Source organism: Ailuropoda melanoleuca, chromosome 16, assembly GCF_002007445.2.
Source record: "Ailuropoda melanoleuca isolate Jingjing chromosome 16, ASM200744v2, whole genome shotgun sequence".
Lineage (NCBI taxonomy): Eukaryota > Metazoa > Chordata > Mammalia > Carnivora > Ursidae > Ailuropoda > Ailuropoda melanoleuca.
Genome location: NC_048233.1, coordinates 36,046,704 through 36,071,723, shown reverse-complemented (window position 1 = coordinate 36,071,723; position 25,020 = coordinate 36,046,704). Strand labels below are relative to the sequence as shown.

At 42.4% G+C, this 25,020-nt stretch overlaps 1 protein-coding gene across 3 annotated transcripts in view; it reads right to left on the bottom strand.

The window, feature by feature from the left end:
- Positions 1-25,020, bottom strand: part of ANO6 (anoctamin 6) — a 180,431-nt gene that overhangs the window by 9,107 nt on the left and 146,304 nt on the right. For all 3 annotated transcript variants that reach the window (XM_019809093.2, XM_011236194.3, XM_019809094.2), the window contains 6 exons: positions 20,238-20,463; positions 19,014-19,183; positions 18,711-18,808; positions 12,166-12,296; positions 4,968-5,173; positions 505-707 (listed from right to left, as the gene is read on the bottom strand). In XM_019809093.2, coding sequence (XP_019664652.1) covers positions 505-707; positions 4,968-5,173; positions 12,166-12,296; positions 18,711-18,808; positions 19,014-19,183; positions 20,238-20,463 — 1,034 coding nt within the window. The remainder of the gene's footprint in view (positions 1-504; positions 708-4,967; positions 5,174-12,165; positions 12,297-18,710; positions 18,809-19,013; positions 19,184-20,237; positions 20,464-25,020) is intronic.

Sequence of the window (25,020 nt, the reverse complement as noted above, 5' to 3'; positions counted from 1 at the left end):
ACTGTATGACCTAGAGTCAGCAGACTTTATCAAGTACTGATTCACTTGATGTTTACTGTCCACAGTTGACCGTACCAGCCATTACAATCAATGCAGAGAAGCCTTAAGGAATACTTTCACGCACACTGCTAGGTGAGCCTGAGGTCCTTGAGTTTCTCATCTTTGCATTTCTTGGAGTGAGAGCGCTACTTTGTTGTCACTCAGTACATCCGGTTGTGCTTGAGTAACAGATCAGTCATTACGACTGAAACTCAAGGAGTTCCTTCATTTCTAAGATGCAAACAAGACTTTTCTCCTGGATCATTCTCCTTGCAATCATTTGCAACTCCCATCTTTAAATCATGCTTTATGGTTTGATTTGTAAATTCTGACCCCAGTCTGTATTAAGTTTGGCTAAAAAGAAAGCCAGGGGGAAAAAATGTCTCCAGCAATTTTATTTAGAATTACATGACAGTAAGTCCTTTAAAGAGGAGGTGCATTTTCAAACAAGTAAGCAGAACTTGCCTGCAGGTGGTAGGGATAACAGCATTAGGGTCTGGATTTCCCTTGCTTTGGTTTTTGAAGTCTGCAACGTTGAAAATGGAGAGGGTACTGTTGATGTAGCCTTCCATGGTGTGATGGGTGTGGTTCCCATAGGGGGGGACAGAGAAGGACCAGTAATACACCAGCCGGGGGATCATGTCTGACGTGAAAGCAATGATCATGGCCTATATTGGGAGGAAAACAAGAAAGGAGCACTGATTTAGAGCCTTTATAGCTATGCTTAACAGACACACCAGAATCAGGTGTTCATCAGTTTTTGGGTTTTTTTAATGAAAGATTCAGAAACTTTAATCCCTTGTGTTAAGTGGATATAGATAGTGACTGTCCTAAAGTCTGTGAGCAGCTGGTTTAAAGAACAGTTACTTCCTCTTGGTTTTCAGTTCACACAAGGGCTGTCCAGAAGTCCACCTGCAGCTGAAAAGCAAAGGCCTACGAGTTGCCTATTATGTTTCTTAAGTACAGTAAGAATGATTGTAGACCAGGGTATCCTGGATTAACTCAAGTTGCTTATATATATTGTATATAAATTAGATTTTCAAAAATTAGAATATTATACAACTCAACCTTGGAACTCGACTTGATATAATTTTAATCTTTTATGTTTTAGAAGGCCATTTTGCATATGTAATATTAGGGTCAATATTATGCAAATACTTTGGCCTTACAGAATTCCTTTCTAGAGTTTACAATTGATATAAAACTGATTTTTAAATCACTTGCCTCTTAGAATATAAATTGCATAAAATAGATTTTCTTTAATCTAATAATGGCCTTCAAATTCATATTTTTTTCCCTAGAGTATCTTGATTTATTTATACAAGTCAACCCATAGTCTGATTTTTTAAACTCTCTGTATGTACTTACATATGTTGCTTCATTAGAGAGCAAGAATTTATTAATTTTAAAATGTAGGTAGCAAGAAACTATATTGGGTTTGCTCCATTCATACAGTCAAGTGTACACCTATTAGATCTAGTGTCTAAGCCTCTAAACTCCAAAAAGACTAACTGAACAAAGTTCTGAACATTATACATGTTCAAATAACAAAGTTTAGAGTTTCCAGGTTAAAGGAATAAATTTAGATCAATTTTAAACCTGGGTCTGTGTCAAGCAGACCTCTATCAGGATATAAAGCTATTATGAATTACGTGAATTTTCTCTAAAATTCTTTAATTTGGACTTTAAACTTTCCAATGTATAAAATTGGCTTGAAAGAGGGAAGAAGGAAGGAATATACTTAAACTCAAATTCTATGTGAATAAACAAAGCTAAATGATTCAGTCATTTATTGAAGCAGAAAGACATGTTTTTGGCACAAGACGATTTTTAATAGTATTCGTCTGAACATATGGTTTAGATGCAGTGAGACCACAAGCCAACAAACAAGATCTCAGGCAGAGCAAGAAGAACAACGAAGGGGCTTTTCTATTGCAAAATTACCCCCACTGGTAGAACCAGCTTTGTCATTTCCTCTGAGATGGAGTGTGTGTGTGTGCGTGCGTTGTGTGTGTGCGTGTGTGCATGTCTGTGTGCATGCGTGTGTGCGTGCATGTGTGTGCGTGCATGTGTGTGCATGCATGAGTGTGTGCATGTCTGTGTGCGCGTGTGTGCGTGCGTGTGCATTGTGTGTGAGCATGTGTGCGTCTGTGGTGTGCGTGTGTATGTGTGTGTGCGTGTGTGTGCATGCGTGTGCGCATGTGTGTGCATGTGTGCATGTGTGGTGTGCATGCGTGTATGTGTGTGGTGTGTGTGCATGTGTGTGTGTGTGCATGTGTGTGCGTGCGTGTATGTGTGCGCTTGCGTGCGCGCCTGTCAGTGGTGGTGGTGGGGGAAGGTGTAAGAAAAGAATATTTTACTTTTTCCAGATTTCACTAGTTTAACATTTCCTGTTATTTACCCATAGCTTTTTACAGAATCACCTGCAGGTGTGCTTCAGGAAGCTACAAACATTCCAACAGGAAGAGAATTCTCTTGTCTTCTGACAAGATACTTGTTTCTCCTGAATGGAGCTGTTTTGAGACGGACTGCAAGAATGCAAGTAAATGCAATGTGCTTCCCTTCCCATGCTGTTCTGAATGCAATTTTCCATTTATATCAAAACAAATTAAAATTGGTCTTCAACGGCAGATACTGTGGCCTGAGACAACCATGTCAACTCAGCCTATTCATTGCACCAGCAGCTTTAAGCTGAATGACTTCATGCCAAACTCTTGCTTGACGTCCATTCTCATCCCTGGTGGCTACTCTCTTCTTCCTGTAGTTGAAAGTTCTCCTATTATGGAAAGTGGGCCCTTTTTGTGCCCCGTAGATTGTAGAGGCATATATTAGGTAGGTGAGGGAATAATATACATGTTTCATTCTTACAGACACATACACACACAGAACCTGTATCAAATCCTAATAATATGGAAAAAAAGGATTGTCCGTTGTTCAATCAAGGACCTAAAAAGCAGTTTTCCTAGGGTATAATAAAACGATGTCTAAGTGATAAAAAACAACTACTGGATAAGAACCAGTAGCACCAATTAGCAGGCACACATGTGCTTATGTATGTACACACACACACGAGCCTTACAAACATGGCCAATACCCCATTTGTGCCAATGGAGTGGAGCCATGCTGGGGATACTAGGAGAAGGTGTCTAACACAATCAAACCGGAGTGCTGAGGAATGGGGAGTGGGAGTCATGTGAATTTTCTGGTTAGCTGGAGGTCAAACAAAAACCCTTTTCGTTTCAAACCTTGTTGCTCCAATGTCCCTAAAGCACACAAGTCCACATCCCTGCCTTGCTTAGTGCTGTGCAGCGTATTGCATGTGGCAGATTCTTTTATGACTGTAGAACTTGAAAGGCCTCACTGTCCCATTTCTGCACATCAGTCTTCATTTCGTAGCACAGGGGATGCTGAAGGTGTGGGCTACATGGGTGAATGGAAACCGACAGAACCTAGCCGTCGTCTTTTGTGTGCAATTTGCAGCTTTCTCCAAAAACCAGGGATAGCATACAATCGAGACAAATTAAGGGTTCTTGGGGGGCAGGTGCTAGCTGGGTTCCAGATAATTTGCCTTATTGTGTAAAACTGTAACCATGGCTCAGTGACACTTTGTAAAATTCTTGTGCCTTTAGTTTAGATACTGATGATGTGATGGAGACAATAACACAGCAGCGGCTAACGCTGCATGAGGACCAGGCTCTGTGCATTCCACGCATGAACTCACTGAAGTCCCCACTATATAATATTCTTAAAATATGCGGTAAGGAATTATTCCATTTACAAATGATAAAATGAAGCTCTGAAGTGTTCAGGCCTAACCCAAGACCATGCAGCTGGGAAGCTGCGGCACCGAGAGCTGGACCTCGGGTTGGACCTGCGGCTGCAGGGCTGAGCCTGACCAGGAGCCTGACCCACAGGCACTGATGAATCCTCTTCTGTTTCTACAAGCGCTAATGGGAAAAGGCCACGGACTCAGGGCAAGTGTGGCTTAACAAAGAAATTAAAACTGGGATATCATCTTATTGGGAATTGTGATCTGAGGGTAAAATGGGCAGTGAAATAAGAGAGGAAATAGCCCTCGTTGTAAGGATATTTCTAGGGAAGGTGGCCATTCCCCTACTGGGCTGCTATGGAACTTATTCTCCCTGAAAGCCCCTTGTTGGCCTGTGTTTTAAAAAAGGGAGAGAGGGAGAGGGGCTGACTGTTCAGACTGCTGCAAAGTCTATACAGGTTGTAAAGGACCATGTTCTGTTCCCTCAAGCTGGGACACATGCAGGGTATGAGGCTGCTTAGCTAATAACCAGCGAGTGGCTAGCAAAGGCCAAGAGGTGGGGTGGAGAAGAGAGATGGGACCCAACCTAAAGCCCCCCTCCTTGAAGAGCCTCTGCTCTAGGAGGCAAGGAAGGTAACACATGAATGGAACGCAACGTGCTTATGCGTACGTCATCATCAAATAGTTAATATTTTAAGTTGATGGTTTAGAATATAGGGTAAAATATGGTAGAATGATAGTTCTTATTTTAGGGTCCTCCAACTATAAGTGGACAGATTTCTCTGTTATAAAAGCACTACTGGACAACTGCTTTTATAGTCCTGTGAGGATTAAGAGAGGTGGTACTTACTGTTATTACCATGTTTCTATTGAATAAAAACTTTAGCAAAAGAACAATAGTAGTAAAATGGTCACTCTTAGCAGCTGCTCCCATAAGAGGTCTTGACTTTATAAGTCATGATACTAATATAAATAATTAAGAACATTAAAAAATAATAACAATCACAGTGATAACAACTGTTTTTATATGGAAGATAGTATTGGCATCTCCCTCCCATTAAAAAAAAAAAAAAGCAAACATTTGATTCTTTAGGTAGCAACACTAATGCATTTTTGGACTTTTCAAGGTCTTTACCCTATGAAGCCTAGGTTTACTCACATTGGTCACCACAGCCAGAATTGCTATTCCTTGCATGATGGGCTGCCATGCTCCGATGTCTTGGGCTTTTTCTGGAACCATGCGTCTATACTGGGTAGTCATTTTCCATGCGTCCACTCTTATTTCCAATATATTGTTCACCAGAGCCAACAGAGGGGCCAGTGGAAAAGAGGCCACAAATAAGGTGACGAACCCAAACTGAATAACTGTCAATGGAATGGACACGCATCATGGAATGGTGGGTGGATGGAAGGAAAACATATTTTCCTTTACTCTTATACAGAAAAAGGCAAACAACAAACTAAATCCCAAAGAGAAAAGACACCCATGGTAATAAAACAATGTTCAACAGTGAAAGAACCCGAACAAAAGACACATGTGAAGTCTCTGGAAAGAAGACTAGTTATAGCCGGTTTCTTTTATACGTATACACTTAGTAGGAATAATATATTTAAAATCTTTAATCAACTTAAGTTATTTGCTGGCAGTAAAGTTGGGACACTCTACGTATATTATTCATTCTCTGTTGAAATAATAGAATGGTGGAAGACGATTCGTGATTTAGGGTTAAAAAAAAAGAACAGGAATACTGTGGAAGCATCTAACAAGTTAAAAAGAAATAAGAACTAGGAAATCGGGAAGGCTATGCTTAGAGAATGTTGGAGGAGAGATGCCGGAGACAGGCACATGGGCAAGCTCCGAGTCTGCAAATGCAATGCACTGCATGCAGAGAATCTGTAATATTATTATCAATCACAGAAATGTATGTGATGAAAGTGGCCTAATAAGGCAAAATACACTTCTTTAGGAGTTTTTATCTTGAAGTTGTTGCAGTCTATGTGGTCACAGTAAGTAAAAATTCAAGTGATGACTTACAAGTTCTTTTCTTCCTTGTCTGTAATTTATATGGCGTCACTATAGATGGGACATCAGATTTGGGGCAAGCTGTACCACAGGGGTGTAAAGGTTAGAAATGAGAAGGCCAGAGATCTAAAAAAAAATTCAAGTAAACTAGTATAGATATGGATCGAAGGCTGTGAATAAAAGGAAGATTTACAGCCCCTTTACAGCTACAGCTCAGAAAAGGCGCAGGGACCAATCTGGCCAGGAAGGGCAAGACTAGGGAGGGGTATGTAGGTAGAAGGACCTGGTACGTGCTTCTGGTCTGAGAGGCCAGGGTATGTTTCAGAAGGAGGAGATCTGGCCGGTCCACAGGCCAGGCAGGAGTGGCCACCTTCCGCAAAGGCAGGCAAGGAGCAAAGCTGGTGATGTCGTACACGTTGACATCAGTGCTTGGTGCTGTGCTGCTGTGTCTATGTACCACCTATCCCTACATGAATCGTGTGCCTGCAGGGGCCAGGCAAGTAACAGAAATGTGTGGAGTGGGTGCAGTCAACTGTGGTACACTGGCAAGTGTGGAGCCCAATGAAAGGGACTACTCACAGCTGCCACACTGGAATGAGGGTCCAGTGTTGCCAGATCTTGTTATTTAAGAGAAGCCAGAATTTAGGACTATACTGGCAATTAGCCCAGTTAAATATCCCAAACAGAAAAGATGCCATTTATAATAACAATAAAAGGGGAGCCTGGGTGGCTCAGTCGGTTAAGCATCTGCCTTCAGCTCAGGTCATGATCTTGGGGTCCTCCCCACGTCAGGCTCTCTGTGCAACAGGAAGCCTGCTTCTCCCTCTGCCTGTCCCTCGGCCTACTTGTTCTTGCTCTCTTTGTCAAATAAATAAAATCCTTAAAAAAATATAATAGCAAGAAAAGTTCAGACTATTTAGGAATAAATTAGTGAGAAATGTTAACACTGATATGATCATGGACTTGAAAAATAAAAACAAATAATGATAAATGGATGGATGGTAGGATGTACCATACTCTTAATTGTGTAGCGTCCCCCTCAAGTTGGGGGACTTACCAGTTTTTTCCTCTAAAATAGAATTTTGAATTCTAATGCAATTTTAGTTAATAATCTCCAATAGATTTTTTAGAAAAAAAAGCTGAAAGGTGATGCTAAAGCTTTTCAAGTAATCTACACAACTACACAAGTCAAATAACGAAGAGGGATGCTTGAACTGACAGTATGAGAGACATTCTGAGAAAGGCTGAGATGGGACCAGCTCTAAGAGATGCTAATGTGTATTATTACGCGATGGCAACTAAAATAGTTTAGAACTAGTGCATTCACAGTATGAATTAAACAGAATAGATACAGATATTCATGGGATTTTGCTATATTATAAAAAATGATACTTCAAATCAGTCATTTTAAGTATTACAGCAATTAGCTACATCACTGGAAAAACTGGTATGGAGTCCTCGCTTTTGACTCCAAAATAAATTACAGATGGATTAATTAAAAAATAATGTACCAGAAAAACCAACATGGTATAACCTGTTTTAATGGTCGAGAAGAACTTTCTAAACTTTTGAAACGAAGGACACAAAAAAGACCTATGGATTCTGCAAGGCAAAAAACAAAAATAATCCTTGCCTAAATTTTTTCATGACCTCGTATTGCTAACACTCTCTCTGCTTTCTTCTTCACTTTGCAGTCAAGTTTCTCGAGGAAGAACCTAAACTATCTCTCCACCACTCCCTCCTTCCTCAGAGCCCTACCTCCTGCCAGGCCCTCGCTGCGCTCACTTTGCAGTGACTGCCTGTTCCCAAGCCAGTGCACATTTTCAGACCTTATGTGCTGGATTACAGGGCTGCTTTTGATATGGCCAAACCTATCCTTTCCCCCTTGGTTTTTGTTTTACTTAAATAATTTTAAAAAGCCAAGGTAGGGTTGTATGTGTGTGTGTGTGCACACACACACGTGAGTGTGCACACAATGTTTTTTAAATGCTTCCTAGCTAGAGTGTGGCTTCTACCTTTCCGCACTGTCCAGCAATGAAGTGCGGGCTTGGGCGCTCGCTTCCCCACCCTGCCGGCATATTTTGCATCATGCTCCTTTCAGTCACTGTTCAAGTCCCTCTTAAGTAACATTATCACCCTCTCAGCTTCTATGTTAACACAACCCTCTGCTACATTTCTTCCAACTGTTCTGCTATTCTTTTCTTTGTGGATCTCTTGCCCCATTTTCCCTTTAAATGCCCCCTTTCCCCAGGGCCTCATCAATTCTGTGCCAGGCATGCCTGAATCACTCCCATGGCCTCCCCGCTGCACCTCCAGCTCCTGGTGGATCCAACTTTCTCATGGACGTTTCTACGGACACATCCCACAGACCCCCTCCCCTCACACTCCAAATATCCAATGCCTAACCATTTTCTTGAAACCAGCTCTTCTCCTCATATTCCACCTGCATACTCAATCTCCTGGAAATTATCTCAACAATTCTATTCTTCACCTGCTAGTCTAGTCATCTCGTTAACACTTACCATATCTGTCTCCCTGATCTCCATTCCTATGCCTACTGCCTCGATTTAGGTGTGGGGATTACCCAATTGTGGGGGTTACCTGGTGTAGCCTCCCAAAATACCCTTTTCCTTCCAAATACCTTCCATTCTGCAGCAGAATGATCTGATCTTTTTCAGCATAAACATATGATTCTCTTGCTTGCAAATATTCTGGTGGGTAAGGATAAGTTCATTAAGGGTAAGTTCTAGGGACGCCTGGGTGGCTCAGTCAATTAAGTGTCTGCCTTCACTCAGGTCATGATCCCAGAGTCCTGGGATCGAGCTCCACATTGCGCTCCTTGCTCAGTGGGGAGCCTGCCTCTCCCTCTGCCTGCCCCTCCCCGTTTGTGCTCTCCCTGACAAATAAATAAATAAAAATCTTAAAAAAAAAAAAAAAGTGGGGGGGGGATAAGTTCTAGTCCCCTGGCTAAGCATGCAAGACCCATTATGACATAGCCCTTGCTTACCTGATATTCCCACCTACGGATGCTTTGTTCTCACCATACTTTGTTTACTTGCCACTCTTTGAACTGGCCAAGCTGTTCCATGCCCTGGTACTTTTAAATGTGTCTACCTCTCTGCATGAAATGTCTAGTCCCTTTACCATTACTTTAGGTAGACAACTTCCATCCATCCCTCAAAATCTAGTTCAAATATCATCTGCTCTAGGAAGTCTGATCTTCATTCACCTCCTTCACAATCCACCAGGTATTCACCACCCCTTCCTCGGCTCTGTGAGGGCAGGCACCCTGTCTTACTTATCTCGGTGTCATCACCAGTCGATACAGTGTTTGGCACAGCAGGTGCTCTCTAAATGTTTAGTGGATGAATGAGTGAACGAGTAAAGCGGTAGGAGGCTTGCAAAGATGAGGAAACGTCAGTGGGCAGAAACAGTAGTGAGGAGGGAGTGGCGGAAGCCAGGCCTGAGTCCTGGACAGTGTAGGGGGTGCTTACATGGGGTTAGCACTGGAGAGACAGGAAAAGGGGTGGGCACGAGAAGATGCTGAAGGAGTGTTGATATTAATTATAGCAAATTAAATAGAGAAAATAATATATGAAGGTCCTTGTTTTAATAGATCCTTTTAAAAATTAGCTTGGAGATGGAGGACAGTGAGGTCACGTTAACAGCGGTAGAAGAGGCAGGGCCAGAGAAAAACAGGGTCCACTCTGTCACTTTACTGCATTTAATCTGTGACGCCTGCGCCCTGGGAAGCCATCACTAAATTCTCAAAAGACTAGTGTCTATGTTTGCAGTGCTAGAAAGACAAAATGTCATCTTATGGCTTCCGGATTTTCGAATGACAGGCTCTTTCCCTATATCCTGTGTCTGAACTCTCAGAAGTTAGGAACGGACACCTGGGGAGGCAATTCTGCCTAACACACCAGGGTTACTTTCATAATCTCCAAGGATGGTGGACATAAACAAATTAGAAATTTCACTCAAAACTGAAACCCCAACAAGCTGCCATAAAGAACTTCACCGGGATGGTGGGGGCAATGTTAACGTAAACTCAACTAACAATTGTATGTGTGTGTTGAAACTCCAAGCTCAGGTCACTTAAACAAACATTTATGAGTACTAGGTCCAGACAGCGGTGCTCTAGCTGAGTGCTGAAAGATGCAAAGGTCTGGTATCCACCTTGGGGGGAATCAGTCTGGGGGTACGTAGGGACAGGCACGCACACAGCCAGATGCCATCAAGGCAGGAATCAAGTGCTGTTAATGCCTAGAGAAAAGAGCAGCAAATCTGTGTGAAAAGTTGAGGGTTACTGCTGAGGCTTGGCCAGAGTTCCTCAGGGAGAGAAGACAAGGGTGTTTCAGGCCGAGGGGAGTTCTAGTCCCCTCCATCGGGCAGAGGGGAACAGAGCTGGTGGCTGGGTATAAGGTTCCAGCATCGTCTGCCAAAAGCTGGTTCCCTTCCACAGCTAGGAGGCAAAATTGAAAAGGCAGATGGTGGTGTCATTCATGAATCTGGGGAAAACCAGAAAGAGGGAGCTGTGGTGGTGAGACCATCATCAGAGGCGCTCTATATTTATTTTAGAGGAATGAAAATAATTCAAAAGGCACTTGGCAATTCTGTCTCTCACAAAGTAAAATAACAAAAAGTAGATTTTGCTCTGGTGTTGAATACAGATCAGACTGCCTACCTCTCAAAAATGGATTAATTTTTCTAATTCATGAGATATTAGATAATAGGAAAACAATTTAATAGTCTAAAAAAAAAAAAACCTGTCTTTAACAGTTGTTATTCCAACCTTTCTTGTAGGGTAGGAAGAGGCCAAATTATTTTGTTGGCAACAATTTTAATGAGACTATGAAACTCTAAAAGTCATGCCAACTTCTCCCAAAGCACAACTTTTTCCGATAACTTCTTCTCATGACACTATTTATTGGACTAGTCAACTACAGAAAAATAACTCTTTTTTTCCAAGGTATGTGTTTGGTGCTAAAATAACAAATGATATTCTGCCCCAGAATGTTGTTGTTATTAATGCTGATAATAGCTCCAATAAGAAATATTTATAGTTGCGACTCATTTTGGAGTCAGAAGTAATTGTCTTGCAGTCCTTTTGAAAATAAACAGAATAAATTAAATAAATATAGCTTCTATATTATGTACTGAAGCTATACCCTTAATCGAACCTGGTCACGAAACATAACATTAAAAACAAAAATGAAATTCAAGTCAAACTCCAGGCTGCAAAGTATCGTTGACTGAAGAAGCTACAAGATGAACCTTTCACTCATAGAAGGAAGCAGATGTGTTTCCATGTCTAATGTATATTTTTAAAAGCAATTATTTTATATATAGAACGTGATTTAATAAACCCATCCTCTATCTGCAGACTTGTAAACAGGAACCACAAAGGGGTATGTTTGCACACAAACCCCTAGCATAAAAAGCAAGGCCTGTCAACCAAAAATGTTGTGCCTCCTTTTCTATTCTCCTAAGCTTAAAAAAACTGTAACTCAGTGCAATGGTTAACTGAAAGGGCACAGATACAAAACATGTAAATAGTAAGCCTTCTATCAGATACAAGTGTGTCATGCATAATAGAAAAGACAGTGTTTCCTCTGAAAATAAAGTTTTGAGTTGTGTCCATTTAAAGGCAACCAAGAGCGCAGAATCAAGTCCAATGGAAGAGGAACAGAACCCAAGCAAATACTGCACAAATGGACAAAGGCATTCAAGAAAGAAGGGACCTGTCCTAAATCTCAGTTCCAAACCAGCAACATGTTAGTTCTAAGTTCAAGCCAGTGACTAGTCATGAGGTTACTCAAGGAACCATGCAGAAATGCTGGGCCAGAAGAAATAGATACACTGTCAAAAGCAGGTGGGAGGTGTGAAAGGGGGAACCCTGTGATCTTTCCTGCCTGGAAACAGCGTGCTCCTACAGGCTTTCGGTCCAGGCTTGATTAAATGACTCATTCCGAAGTGTATCGGCCAACAGCTGTGCCTGTGTGGACTCCAGCCCAAGCTGAATCACCTCTAATAATAGTTCTGAGTTCATTCTCAGACAGCATGGGTAGAGCGCACGGAGAGTGGGGACGATGTACTTCAGTGAATATTCCATTTCGTTGCTTAGTAATAAACCTTTAGCTCTGCACAAAAACTACTGACAAAGATACACAAAGTCACCTTATTTGAAAACCTGATTGTGTAATTTTATCTAGTGGAGAAAAATGTGTGTGTGTGTGTGTGTGTTTTCATTTCAATATGCCAGGTAATTATTTGGGATCCCAAACATGTTCCAATATAATTTATGTCACCTAAAACTTCATTAAGGACTTACTCATTTCAAGATATTCATAAAACAATCCCAGTTTGCCCATGAGCTGCAGGTGGTAGTCTTGTTCCCATCGTGGGCTTATTTTTTCTGCACTGGACACTGTGCGACATCGTCCAATTAGGTTCTTGACCCAGCTGCCAAAAAGATCGAACTATAAATTAGAATATTATCAGATTATTTTGCAGATATCTCAGGCTAAACACACAATCCTCCCAAGAAATTAATTGCTTGTTTTCATGCTAAATTTCTCTTTCTTTCTGCCTCCCTACCCCCAAATATTTTGAAAAATAGTACTAGATGTACCAATTATTAAAATTGTAACTGCTACCGTTTTTTTAACCCAGCTCCTTTTCATATGGCAGTTAATTTTTAGAAATACTTTCTCTCATTTGATTAGCTTTAGTTTCCACCCCCCCCCACCACCCATTTGGCTGCTATTATCCAAAATGGTCTTTCCAGTATGAAATCACCAGAGAGAATAAAATAAAGACAGATATGGTATGTGAACCGGTGATCATGCCACAGAGAAGAATGAGGCAGAACAAGGAATTGAAATTGTTCGCATTTGTGGTAGGGGGAGAGGGGCGGTGGCAGGGACGGGCTCAGGAAGAGTGACATTTGAATAAAAATATGAAGGAGGCAGGGGAAGCAGGGACTACAGAGTCCCAGAGGCGGGAGCAGCAGGGAGCCTGGTGTGGTCCTGGGCTAACAGGAAACTACTCTGGTAGTTTTGAGCGGTGGGGAGCCTAAGAGACCACTGTGAGGATCTGGGCAGTTTTTACTCTGGGGGAATCCCGGAGCCACTGAAAGTTTCTGAGAGGAAGGGGATATATTTTCATTTTAGACAAAACAGGTCCAAGACCCTATTTTAAGCTGAATAAATGAAGGACCTGAGAAGCAAAAATGCCTCCTCAAAGTCACAGAGCAGAGTGCGGGCTGTTCCCAGCCAGCTCTGCTCTGTAGGACACCGGCCCCACGGAGTGGTCTGCTATCTCTGAGGTTATTTTCTTTCTTAAGCCCTCCAGATGAATGTATCCCCCCCGCCCATGGTGATTTTTCCTGAAATGAAACTGAAGTTGGCAGTGAAACGAAGTGTGCACCTGTAGCCTAAAGAGCCGTTGTCCCCGCGAGCAACAGCTGGCGTGCGGTTTCCTTGCGGAGCTCACCTTCAGAAGCACAGCAGCAAAACTTCAAATACAAACATCTGGGCTGAGCTTTGGATGATTCGACAACACGCTCAGACAGATTTTCCAATTCGGGTAATGAGAAGCCTTCACCCCACTGTAAAGACAAGTCTAGGTGCCGCACACGCACCCCCGCACGGACAGATGAATTACTAACAGCCTGTCACGTGCTACATGTCCCAGGGCGACTGGTTTCTTTACCCACCACTCCCCAAGGTTCATGAGGAGGAACCCACTCTACAACGGAACATGCCCCAGGCTTCACGATCTTCCCCACTTCTTTCTTTTCTGTGACATTAGGGACACAGCAGGACGCTGTGGAAAGTAGAGGGGACAAGGGCTCAGACACCCCTGAATCTGAATCCACACTTCATTGCTTAACTATCTGACTTCAGTCAAATTCAGATAAGATAGGGTGATAAAACCTGTACTGCCCAAGTTTTCTGTCAGGATTAAATGATTCAGAACAGATCAAGTACTTAGCACATTTCCTAACACACCAAAACCCCCTTCCCAGGATTTTCTCCTGACCGACAGAGGCTGACTTGCTGAGGCCGATGGTAAACGCAGCCTCAGTGACTTGGAATCTTGGCTTGGGGACACAACGCTGTCTGGATCAGTGGATCTCACGTCAGCACCTAGAATGACCTGGAATGCTTCTTCCTGTCCCCAACCCAAAGCTCTGTAATCAGTCAAGTCTCAGGCGAGGCTGGGAACATGACGGGGGCCTCGTGACACGGGTGGCATCATCCATCACCCTTCCTGACACCCAAACTTGAGATTCCTGGTTTCTGTTGTCTTATTTCGGTGGGGTTTTTTGCTCTGCTTCAGACTTCCAGCCTCAGCCTCTTGACGGAATCCTCTCCATGTCCCAGAGAAGCATTCTTCTACTATCAGGGCTCCAAATCCATTACAATTTGGACTGAGGACGAAATTTCTGTCCTGGCAACCACTTGTATGACCAGCTTCTCTAGCATTCCCATCTTATACTGTACTGCCTTCCCTCACCTGTAACAGGTCATATTAGAAGTCTTTCTGGGGTGCCTGGGGGGGCTCAGTCGTTGGGCATCTGCCTTCGGCTCGGGTCATGATCTCAGGGTGCTGGGATTAAGCCCCACATTGGACTCCCTGCTCAGTGGGGAGCCTGCTTCTCCCTCTCCCTCTGCCTGCTCCCCCTACTTGTGTTTTTTTTCTGTCAAATAAATAAAATCTTAAAAAATATATATATAGATAGATATTAAAAAAAGAAGTCTTTCTGATTAGCTTTCTTTTCTGAGCTACAGACTCCCAACCTCTTCTTCAGTCTTCCTGAGTTGAACCACTTCTCTGCAGTAGGAAATCTTGGGCTGTCATCCATCCATCACTGTCCTTGGTCTTTTAGGTTTTCTAGTGGGTTATGAATCTAGTGCAGAGATATCAGTCTTGACTGCACATGGGAATCACCTAGAGAACTTTTTAAAAATACTGATACCAGACACGTCTTCCCCTGGCCACAGTTGGAAGCTTCCTCCCTTAGAAAAATAAGAAAATAGTTTTCTTAGGAATTTACCATGCATACTAGCAATAGCAGAACAGCACTGTAAAAAGTTACCCTTCCCAAAGTCCTTATTACATGTAAAGCATGGTGTAAAGCACTTGACACCTCGTTTTCTCTTTGTTCCTTCATTATCATATGCAATCCACATGCTACAGATAATTCCACAGTATTCCACTTGCTAATTTTGAATACAAGCATCCTTCACTACCTGACTCTATTTTACTGTTCCTGAAAGTAAAGGGCCAGTGTGGATAGTGAGGGATAGCTCTATTTAGGGTTCTCTTATTGTACGTCTTTGGTTCATCCTCTAGCCAAATCAGATCTTGAGAAGGGATATTTTCTCTTATAACAGTTTACTTTCTTTATTTTAAGTAGTGCATACCCATTGTGAAAAATACAGAAAACATATCATGGATGAACATTACAGCCATCCATTATCTAAACACCAAAGAACAATGCTATTGGTATTCTCGATATTTAACTACAATTATTTTCCCTAACATTTTATCATAAAAATTTCTCCAGAGTTAGTGGCTTAATACAGCAATTGTATTAGCCTTTTGTCAAGCACAGAATAAAATTCCTGGGTTTGCCTCAAATACCAAAATACTAAGTGAGGCAGGGACGGCCAGAGGGCTCTGAGCGTCTTCTCTGGGTCCAAGGAACAACTGTGTTACTTTGCTGCTGTTACGTATTTGAAGGCTATGGGTCACTCGTTCACTCGACAGGTGCTGGGGAGTGTCTGCTAACTCCTAGGTACTGATTTAGGTGCCAGTGGGACCCCCAAGGGAACCGGGGTCACAGCTCCAGAGAGCCTTCTTCATATGCTCCAGGAATCCTCACCAAGGACCTCAAGTGGTGTGGGGGTGGAAGAAGGCAAGTTTATGGGGACATTCATTTCACTATGTTCCTTTTGACATATTTAAATGGTGTGAAAACAGCTAATGACTTACACGGCTTTTGCCTCCCCTCCTGTATATTTTTGGGGTGGGGGTAGTTTTGGGCAGCAAGAGTAACTGCTGTATCTTTCACTTTGTGTGGGAACAGTAAGAAGGAAAGTGGCACCTATCCACAATGAAGAGTGAGAAGAAGAGCCCGAGTCACTCTCTAAAGGGGCTAAAATTTAGCATTCCCAGTTTTCGGACAAGGAGAAGATAATTCAAAACGTACTGCCCTTAAGTATTTTAGGCCAGGAGTAGAAATATCCAAACAAAAAGCTTAGCTCACTAAGATTTGCAACAATGGCCTCACTTGAAGTGCAGGTGTAAACAGACCTTGGACACTATGCACGTCCTTTTTTTTTTTTTTAAAGATTTTATTTATTTATTCAACAGAGATAGAGACAGCCAGTGAGAGAGGGAACACAAGCAGGGGGAGTGGGAGAGGAAGAAGCAGGCTCACAGCAGAAGAGCCTGACGTGGGGCTCGATCCCATAACGCTGGGATCACGCCCTGAGCCGAAGGCAGACGCTTAACTGCTGTGCCACCCAGGCGCCCCGCACGTCCTTTATTTTTAAGTATTTCATGTGAACAAGTTTCGCTTCACACGAATTTCTCAGTACCAGTTTAGGAAATATACGTTACCTGTCCTCCCCAACAGCCACTATTTTTTAGAATCAGAAAATAGCTCACTGACAACCAATTAGTCATCAAAATTTAGTTTAAATACTAGCCTACTTCCTTCAGAAAACTGCTTTTTACTAATCCGAGTTAAGCCTTTCCTTTATTTGAGGTATTTATTTTCATACAGAAACCCAATATTTGTGCATGACCTACTGTTATACATTTGGAAAAACTGAATACGAACTCAGTGAAGATAAGGGTTGTTCACTGCCTAGTAAGGCCCCAAAATGTTAATTTTACAGCTAAGACCAGAACCCATTTTTTATGAGGAGGGGGAGAGGTGAGGAGAGAGCTGGGGGGAAAGAGGAGTGTCTTAGAGACACTTAGAGATAGACCCTGATAGTTTACATTGAAGGTGGAGGATGAAGCCTGGTGAAGAAACATGGAAGGACACATTGAAACGCAGAGGTTTCTGCTCTATAAAGACAGGGGGGAAAAAAAAAGGTTAAATGCTCCACAAAGAATGAACAGGAACTTGGTAATAGGGAAGAGAGAGGAGAAGTTAGGGGAGGGAGGAGAAAGAAAGAGAGGGAGGTTCTATGTGGTGGGGGGAAGACAGGCAGCAGAGCCAGGAACCTACAAAGAAGGGTGATAGGGGGAAAAATCCAGTTAAATAGTGGGAGGAAAGACTCTTAAAAGATGGGGATTTTTTATTTCAAAATTAAAGTTGTTTGGGTTTCTGGCTCCATGTCCAAAATGTGAGTGGTTTTGGAGGACACTGAGGAGAGGGGCCACAACTGGCATTTGGGTTGGCATAAGCAGAAGGTATAGATGTGGGAGGTAAGACAGAAGAGACATCAAAAGTTTTATGAGAACAGGAACTCAGAGCCAGAAATTATCTTGAAAATGTACGTGGGGTAGTCAGAAAAATGGTCCCCCAACAGATGTCCACGTCCCACTCCCCAGAACATACAAATATGTTAAGTTACATGGTAAGGGGGAATGAAGGTTGCAAATCAGCTGACATTAAGATAGATTTTCCTGGATCATCCAGGTGGGCCTAAATGTAATCACCAGAGTCAATCAAAGCGGAAGCTAGAGGGAGGGAGGGAGCTGGGGGGATGTGACTACTGAAGAGTCAGACGCATAGCCACACCACTGGCTTTGAGATGAGAACAGAAGCCATAAGCCAAGGAATGTGGACAACTCCTAGAAGCTAGAAAAGGCAAAGAAACAGATTCATCCTAGAGGCTTCTGAAAGGAACATGGCGCCTGCCAATACCTTGACTGTAGCCCACTGAAATATGTGTCACACTTGTGACTTCTAGAACTATAAGATCTTAAATCTCTGTTGTTTTGTGTGTTTTTTTCATTGTCTTCCCATTACCGTTAGGTTGGGGTAATCTGTTCAGCAGCAATAAAAAAGAATTATAATAAGCATGCTGAAAATGTGCAGAAATTGAGATAGCACTGGACTGTTCACTTTGATACAGGATAGCGCTTAAGTGAAGATTTAAAAGGACAGTGTGACCTTGGCTAACATCTGTTGCCCTCATTTTTTAGGGAAAGAACAGCAAGTCAAAACATTTGTGGTTATTATTTTAGATGATTATCTCTTAAAACATTATGTAATCTTGTGCCTTAGGACTGCAAGAGAACTTCTCTTGTTGAAATCACATGGATTTGGAGTCCTGGGATCTTGAATTTGAATCCCATGGTAGCCTCTTATGGATAATGGGAACATGGGTAAATCATTTAAGTGCTTTAAGCCACAGAATCTTCATTTGCATATGGGAGATAAAAATAAGGATTGTCTGAAAGATTAAATGAGAGAGAGATCTATCAAGCACTTAATACAGTGACTGGCACATACTAGGAACTCAGCAAATTACTACTGTTGATTTTTAAAGCATACTATAAGGGAGGAGGAAGTTGTGAGAAGTCGGGGAAATACTTAGTTCATAGCCCCAACAAAGGTCATCTCTCCAAGAACTAGGATCAGTCTGCTACCAACAATGGGCTAATAGGCATAAACTGTAGCAGATGGGGATTCAAGTTAAATACGTTTTTTTTCTTTGCAACATAATTATTAAACACTGGATACATTTACACTGTTGGGTGGACCATCTTGTCTGGAGACCTTTAATAGTTTACTCCGTTGTAGAGGTGGGCATGCACCTGCATGAACACACAGGCAAATGCTTTGGATGGGTAGGCTGTTCTCCCCCCAGTCACAGCCCCAAGATTACACAACTTCATACTCACGGAAGTAACACCTCTTGTATGTTATTCCAGATTGCTTTGCCTCCCATGATTATTGTCAGCTGTGTCGTCAGTTCGAGGAGACAGCCACCTGGGTCACACTGGAATATTACAAAGAAAATCCCATTTAAATTCTAGATGGGTCTAACATGAAATTGAGTCATTAATTTTATTTTTTGCTGATATTTATTCCGGGGAGGCTAAGAGAATCTCAAGAATCTACAGTGAAGAAACTCTTCATTGGGCACCCGGGAGAAAACACAGAGCAGCTTAAATTGTCAAGAGAACGCAATTCTAAGTTTGTACCTCTTCATTTCTGTACTTTCCCAGCCAGTAGACTGGGTCTCCTGGATAGCCCACAAATTTGCCCTTAAAGAACGCAATGTAGAAGCATGAAGAATAGTAGTTGACAAACTGGAATAAGAACATCTTCATGGTCAGGCTGTTCTCATAATCAGTCTGGGTCCTTGGGAGTTCTGGAGTTAAATAAAGGTAAGATTTTAAAATTGTGAACAGCTTTGAGACCCTAATCAAAGACACTGATACATGAGTTAACATGTTTTTTAAAAAAAAATACAATTCACACTGTTTCTGTTTAAGCTGTTTTGAATTCCTTAATATAGCTACTGTGATAATTCCAAATTTACGCATCGCTATGAGTCCCCCCTCCCCCTTCCGCCAAGAATACAATATCCCCCACAGAACAATTAGTCAAGGATTCCTTAAAATTTATGAGCCCAGTGTTACCAAATGGACAAGGCTGTCCTCTCTCAGGTCTGAGTGGACAAAAAGATTATTTTTGAACAGATTGCTAAATGATACTCTCTTGTCTTCCTGAACTGCGATAAGGTAGGGCTGTTGTAACAAAACAAGGGGGAACTTGTTACAAGCATTTGGAGAAGTCAAAACAGGTCATCCTTCTAGTTTAGAAATTTAAAGCAGTCTGATCATTTTCAGAAGATGACCGCTGAGCAGACCGTTTGGAGAATGACCCAGGCATATGCAGCATGTGGGGAGCGCTTAGCTCTGACCACTAACCAGCTGCCTGGGATACAAGCCAGAGAGAGAGAGAGACATTTATTACAAAAGCCGGAGTTGATGAGAACAGAACGATATTAATATGAACAGCATGGGGAGAAGCCATGCAACAGTGTGATTACTTGTCCTCTCAGCAAAAGAGGAGCATATTTGCCACTGGAACCATGACCCTATTCCACTTATTTGCAATAAAGAGACTATTTACTTTCAACAATAGGGTACGTGATCTAATGTAATTGAAAATATTATTCAGCACTGATCTGTTTACACAGAGCTTGGACATTATAATGATTGTCTTTGCTTTGTCCCCTTTGCGAATGCAAAGCTGTAGATAATTCATTTCCCACACAGGTTAGACAAAATATGTTTACACTTGAAATTTTGTAAAAGTTGTAACAGGCTGAAATTGAAATGCCTAAGAGAGACAGACTGTATTTTTCACTGGGCTCCACAAATGTCTTACAAATGACCTAAGCTATAATAGGACCTTACCAAAATTAGTAATCATGATGGCAACTTTTTCATATATGATGTTGAGAATCATGATGATGACAAAGCTGATGAGGGCAGCTGTGATAGACGTGGCTGTCTGTGGAGTCAGGTACTTCTGGATCGAGGCTGTCCCATTCAAGGTCTCGGGAAGTTTGGTAGAAAATACAATGAACACTGACAGCCTGTAGACAATGATCCCAATAACGGAGGCAATGATCAATAGGATCTGGAAGCAAAATAAACACAGCAACATGAGATTCACTAGAATTTTTACACTTAAAAATGAACCCCCTGTGTGAACGGACAAGGTGCATGTGGGAAGTGATGGGGCTCTCACACAACGACCACGAGAGAGGCGGAAATCAAGCATGTTAAATTTCAAAAAAAAAAAAAAGGGAAAGGAATGATGAAGGTCAAAAGAGAGTGTATTCACCGAGGGAAAATGTTAGCAATGGGAGAAACTGCACAGGAAGGGAGCAGCACATGGTAAGTCTGTACTTTCTATGCAGTTTGTCTCCAAACACCAACCTGCTCTAAAAAGAAGATTAAAAAAAAAAAAAAGAATGTATCTTCAGATGAGGAAAAAGTGGAAGAGCAGAACCGGTGAAAACCTCTCTCTTACAATTACGGCATTCTTTAGGGTATGCATTAACGTTTTTGCTCAGTTACAATCCATTAAGGGGGTATGTTTCCTTCCAACAAAGAACCTAGCACTGGTTCAAGGGTCAGTAGGTGCTAGCTTCTGTCTTAGTCACCTGCCATGAGGTGAGATTTTGAACAGGACCAGGGAGGCTGCAGATGTGCCTGAGGGAATTTGGAAAGGATAGCAGGTCTCAGCTGATGAAAGTTTCACACACTTTTCACCCTTAAGATCTAAAGATCTGAAGTTGGCAGTTAGTAATACCTGCATTTGCACAAGATGCATTTCACTCATCTGCTGTATTTTTGACTGCACTGACCCCATGTCAGTGGGGGCGCATCTGAAGCCCAATTTGTACGTGGGTGGTAGGATGTCACTTCCTCACTAGGCAGGTTTTCTCTGGCCCCTGAATAATGCACACTGAAGGTCCCCCTTTTAAATTGTTTTTCCTACATCTACTTTCTTGGACTTACTCCAAAGCATGCACTCGATGTGTCTGACTGCTCATGATGACTGTTACCAGGGAGAAAAGCTACAAAGAATGTGCATTTCAGGGCCAAGCAAATCATGTCATGTTATTTGCAGCAACAGAGGGAGGCGGGTTTTCACCTGTGGAGAGCAGTAACCGGACGGGTTACAGGTGGGCTCCTGGAGCCAGGTTCCTGCATTTGAATCCCAGCTCTGCCTCACACTGTGGCACCTTGTGCAAATTACTTAACCTTTGGGGCTTCAATTTCTTTGCCCCTATAGTGAGGGATCCTAATGGGAACTAACTTATAGGATTGCTGTGAGGATTTAATGAGTTACTCCAGATAAAAACACTTAGAACATTAAGGCCTACACATGGGAAAAGCATCATATAAATGGTAGCTGTGAATATGGCGACTGAAGTGTTAACAAGATGTTTTTCTTACTTTTAAAGCCATCAGGTTGTAGAGAAGGCATGGTATTTCCTCTTCTAATCTCTCTCATTATCTCCTTCCCTTCACAGTTAGGCCTTAATACTTGTGAAAGGAATGACATGTTTGTGTGTGTGAGTACACGTGAAAATTAGCCAAGGCCGAGAAAAATGTATTAGCGAAGGTGTACCCAGCCTTCCTCTCTGTGCATAACAAATATAGGCCATTTAAATTGCATATAATTTTTTAAAATCTCCATAATAATTTTTTAAATTAATTATAATAGTTGAGATTCTTTAAATGCTTACTCTTCACCTCAGCACACATAGTATTTTTAAAATCCTCAACAACAGCCCTGTGAGATAGGTAGTATGGTATCCTTAACAGCGGGAAAAAACCCACAAAGAATAAGACTTTGACCCAAATTAAGCAACTAGTAACTGAAAGAACTGAGATACTCGGAGACTCCAGAGTCTAGCATCTACATGGCACTGCCTCCTACATGGGTTAGGAAATGAATTCTAACTCATTTCAGAGCTTTTACAAACTTGATATGTTTCCATACTTCTTCACAGGAGGATTTTCATTCTCAAGCTCCTTATGAATCTTTTCTGATTATAACTTTATGATTACAGAACATTTGAAATTACTCCATGGTGGACACTGGTTGCTTTTGCTGCCTTGGATCTGTTCCCAGTCTTAGAAGCAGACCCAGATTTTGCTTTGGGGGAATAACTGCTCCTTAATTTTCAGTCCTATGGTTTGAGCTGGATCATCCCCCCGCTCCCTCGGCTTTACAGGTATATCCTGACTGGTTTGTGACAAATAGGTATCTCATCCTGTTGACCTCAGCAACTGGTTCAAGGACTGACAAATAACTTAGTAAGAGCCAGTGGGATGTGAGGAGAGATTGACTAGTGTCTATGGGAAAGAGAAGCTTGCTTTGTCAGTAGAAGAAGCTGCTAACAGAAACCTCCGTTGGCTTGCATGTGATGTGAGATCTGGAATCCTGCAGCCATTTTGAGACCATAAGGTAGTGCCTACAACCACCAAGGGGGGAAGACCACTGGACACAGAATGAAGGCAGAACAAAACATACACCCCATGATGTCATCTGGGCTGCAGTTATCTATCCTTCATGGAAGCCATACCTCAGACCTTGGATTTTTAGTTACGGGAACCAATAAATGCCACCCACCCTCATTTTGTTGTTGTTGTTTAAACCAACTGGAGACTGATTTTCCATCACCTATAATTGAATGGTTCCTATCAAAATAAATAAAAAATAAAGAAAATAAATGTATGTACTATTTATATGTAGGCATAATTCCTTCAGGATATTAAAGATTCAAATGCATATTAAAGATCTTTTTACATATTTTATCCTTTCCTTAAGCCTATCATAACCATAACATTTTTACATGTCATAAAATATTTTCACGGACATACTTTCTCATGGCTATCCCATACTCTACTGTATGAAGGATTAGAAGTAGGATATTTTAGCTGAGATGTTTTTATATATAATGTATATAAGTAAATAACATATATAAGTGTATATATATGTAATAAATAAATATGTGACTAAATCTTTACTGACTTTTCTTACCATTTTGAAATACTTCCTTATTAAAGGTTTTTAAAAGCTGAATTAGTAGATTAATGCACATGAATATTTTTGACTTGTGATACTTGCTACCAAACTGCTTTCTAAGAAGGCCAGGACAGCTTAAAGTTCTCACAGCCTAGGTATGAGAGTAGCTGATCACTGCACTTTATCTTCACAAACACTGAGCCTTCTCACTTGAGAGGTGAAACACTGTATCTCATTTAAATGCTCATTGATTTTAAGATGGCGGAGGAGTAGGGGACCCCTTTTTCAGCTGGTCCCCTGAGTTGAGCTGGAGAGGTATCAGACCAGCCTGAACATCCACGGAATCAGCCTGAGATGCAGGAAGATACATCTGGATCTCTACAAATGAACATCTCCAGCACTGAGTATTGAGGTATGAAGCGGGGAGCCATGAAACCGCGCACAGAAATCGGAAGATAAACGGAAGGGAGAGGGAGCCGCCGCGTTCAGGCTCCGGGAAGCGGTAGCCACCTGCACGGGGGAGCGGGCGGACTCGCGGACCCGCACCCACGAGAGAGCAGACTGAGACCGTGGGCAGGGGAACGCGTGCTACCAGACTGAAACGGAGCTCCGGTGTGCTCACTGGATCCAGACTGAGACCGGGAGCTCTGGAAGTGCGCAGGGGTGGCTGGCGGCATTAGAAACACAAAGGACAGAGATGTGCCAGCCCTGGAAGTGAGGGCTGGGACACCGGGTGTGGGGCGCACATCCCGGGACGCTGCAGGGTTGAGCAGCACCAACAGAGAAACAGAGTTAGAGTGGCCAGAACATCAGTGGAGAATGGTCCGCGATCCCTCAGTTCTGAGACAGAGGCTGAGATTCAGCCACTTCTGCTCTGACTCTCAGAAGAGGCACAGCCGACCACCAGGGAAAGCCACCAGAGAACAAAGGCCTGGAAATACTCTCACAGCGTGCCCATCCCCATCCCCCCTCGCAGGGGACACGGAGACTCTACCCAAACAGGGTTGCCTGAGTATCGGTATGGCAGGCTGCTCCCCCAGAAGGCAGGCTGAAAAATCAAGAAGCCCACATCCCTACGGTCCCTATAAAACAAGGGCGCACGGCCTGGGATCCAGTAAATAATTTGGGCTCTGGACAACCCCGCAACCTCTCCTCATCAGAATGACGAGAAGGAGAAATCCCCCCCAGCAAAGAAAACAATGAGTCTGTGGCCTCTGCCACAGAACTAATGGATATGGATCTAACCAAATTATCAGAAATGGAATTCAGAGTAACAATGGTCAAGATGATGTGTAGACTTGAAAAAAGTATTAGCGAAAATGTTAATGAGAATATAGAATCTCTAAGGGCAGAAATGAGGGCGAATCTGGCAGAAATTAAAAATTCTATGAGCCAAATGCAGTCAAAACTAGAGGCTCTGACGGCCAGGGTCANGCCAGGGTCACCGAGGCAGAGGAACGCGTTAGCGAATTGGAGGATGGGTTAGTAGAAGAGAAAGCTAAAATAGAATCTGGACTTAAAAAAATCCACGCTTAAGAATGTAGGTTATGGGAGATCACTGACTCGATGAAACGTTCTGATGTCAGAATCCTCGGCATCCCCGAGGGGGTGGAGAAAAACAGAGGTCTAGAAGAGATATTTGAACAAATT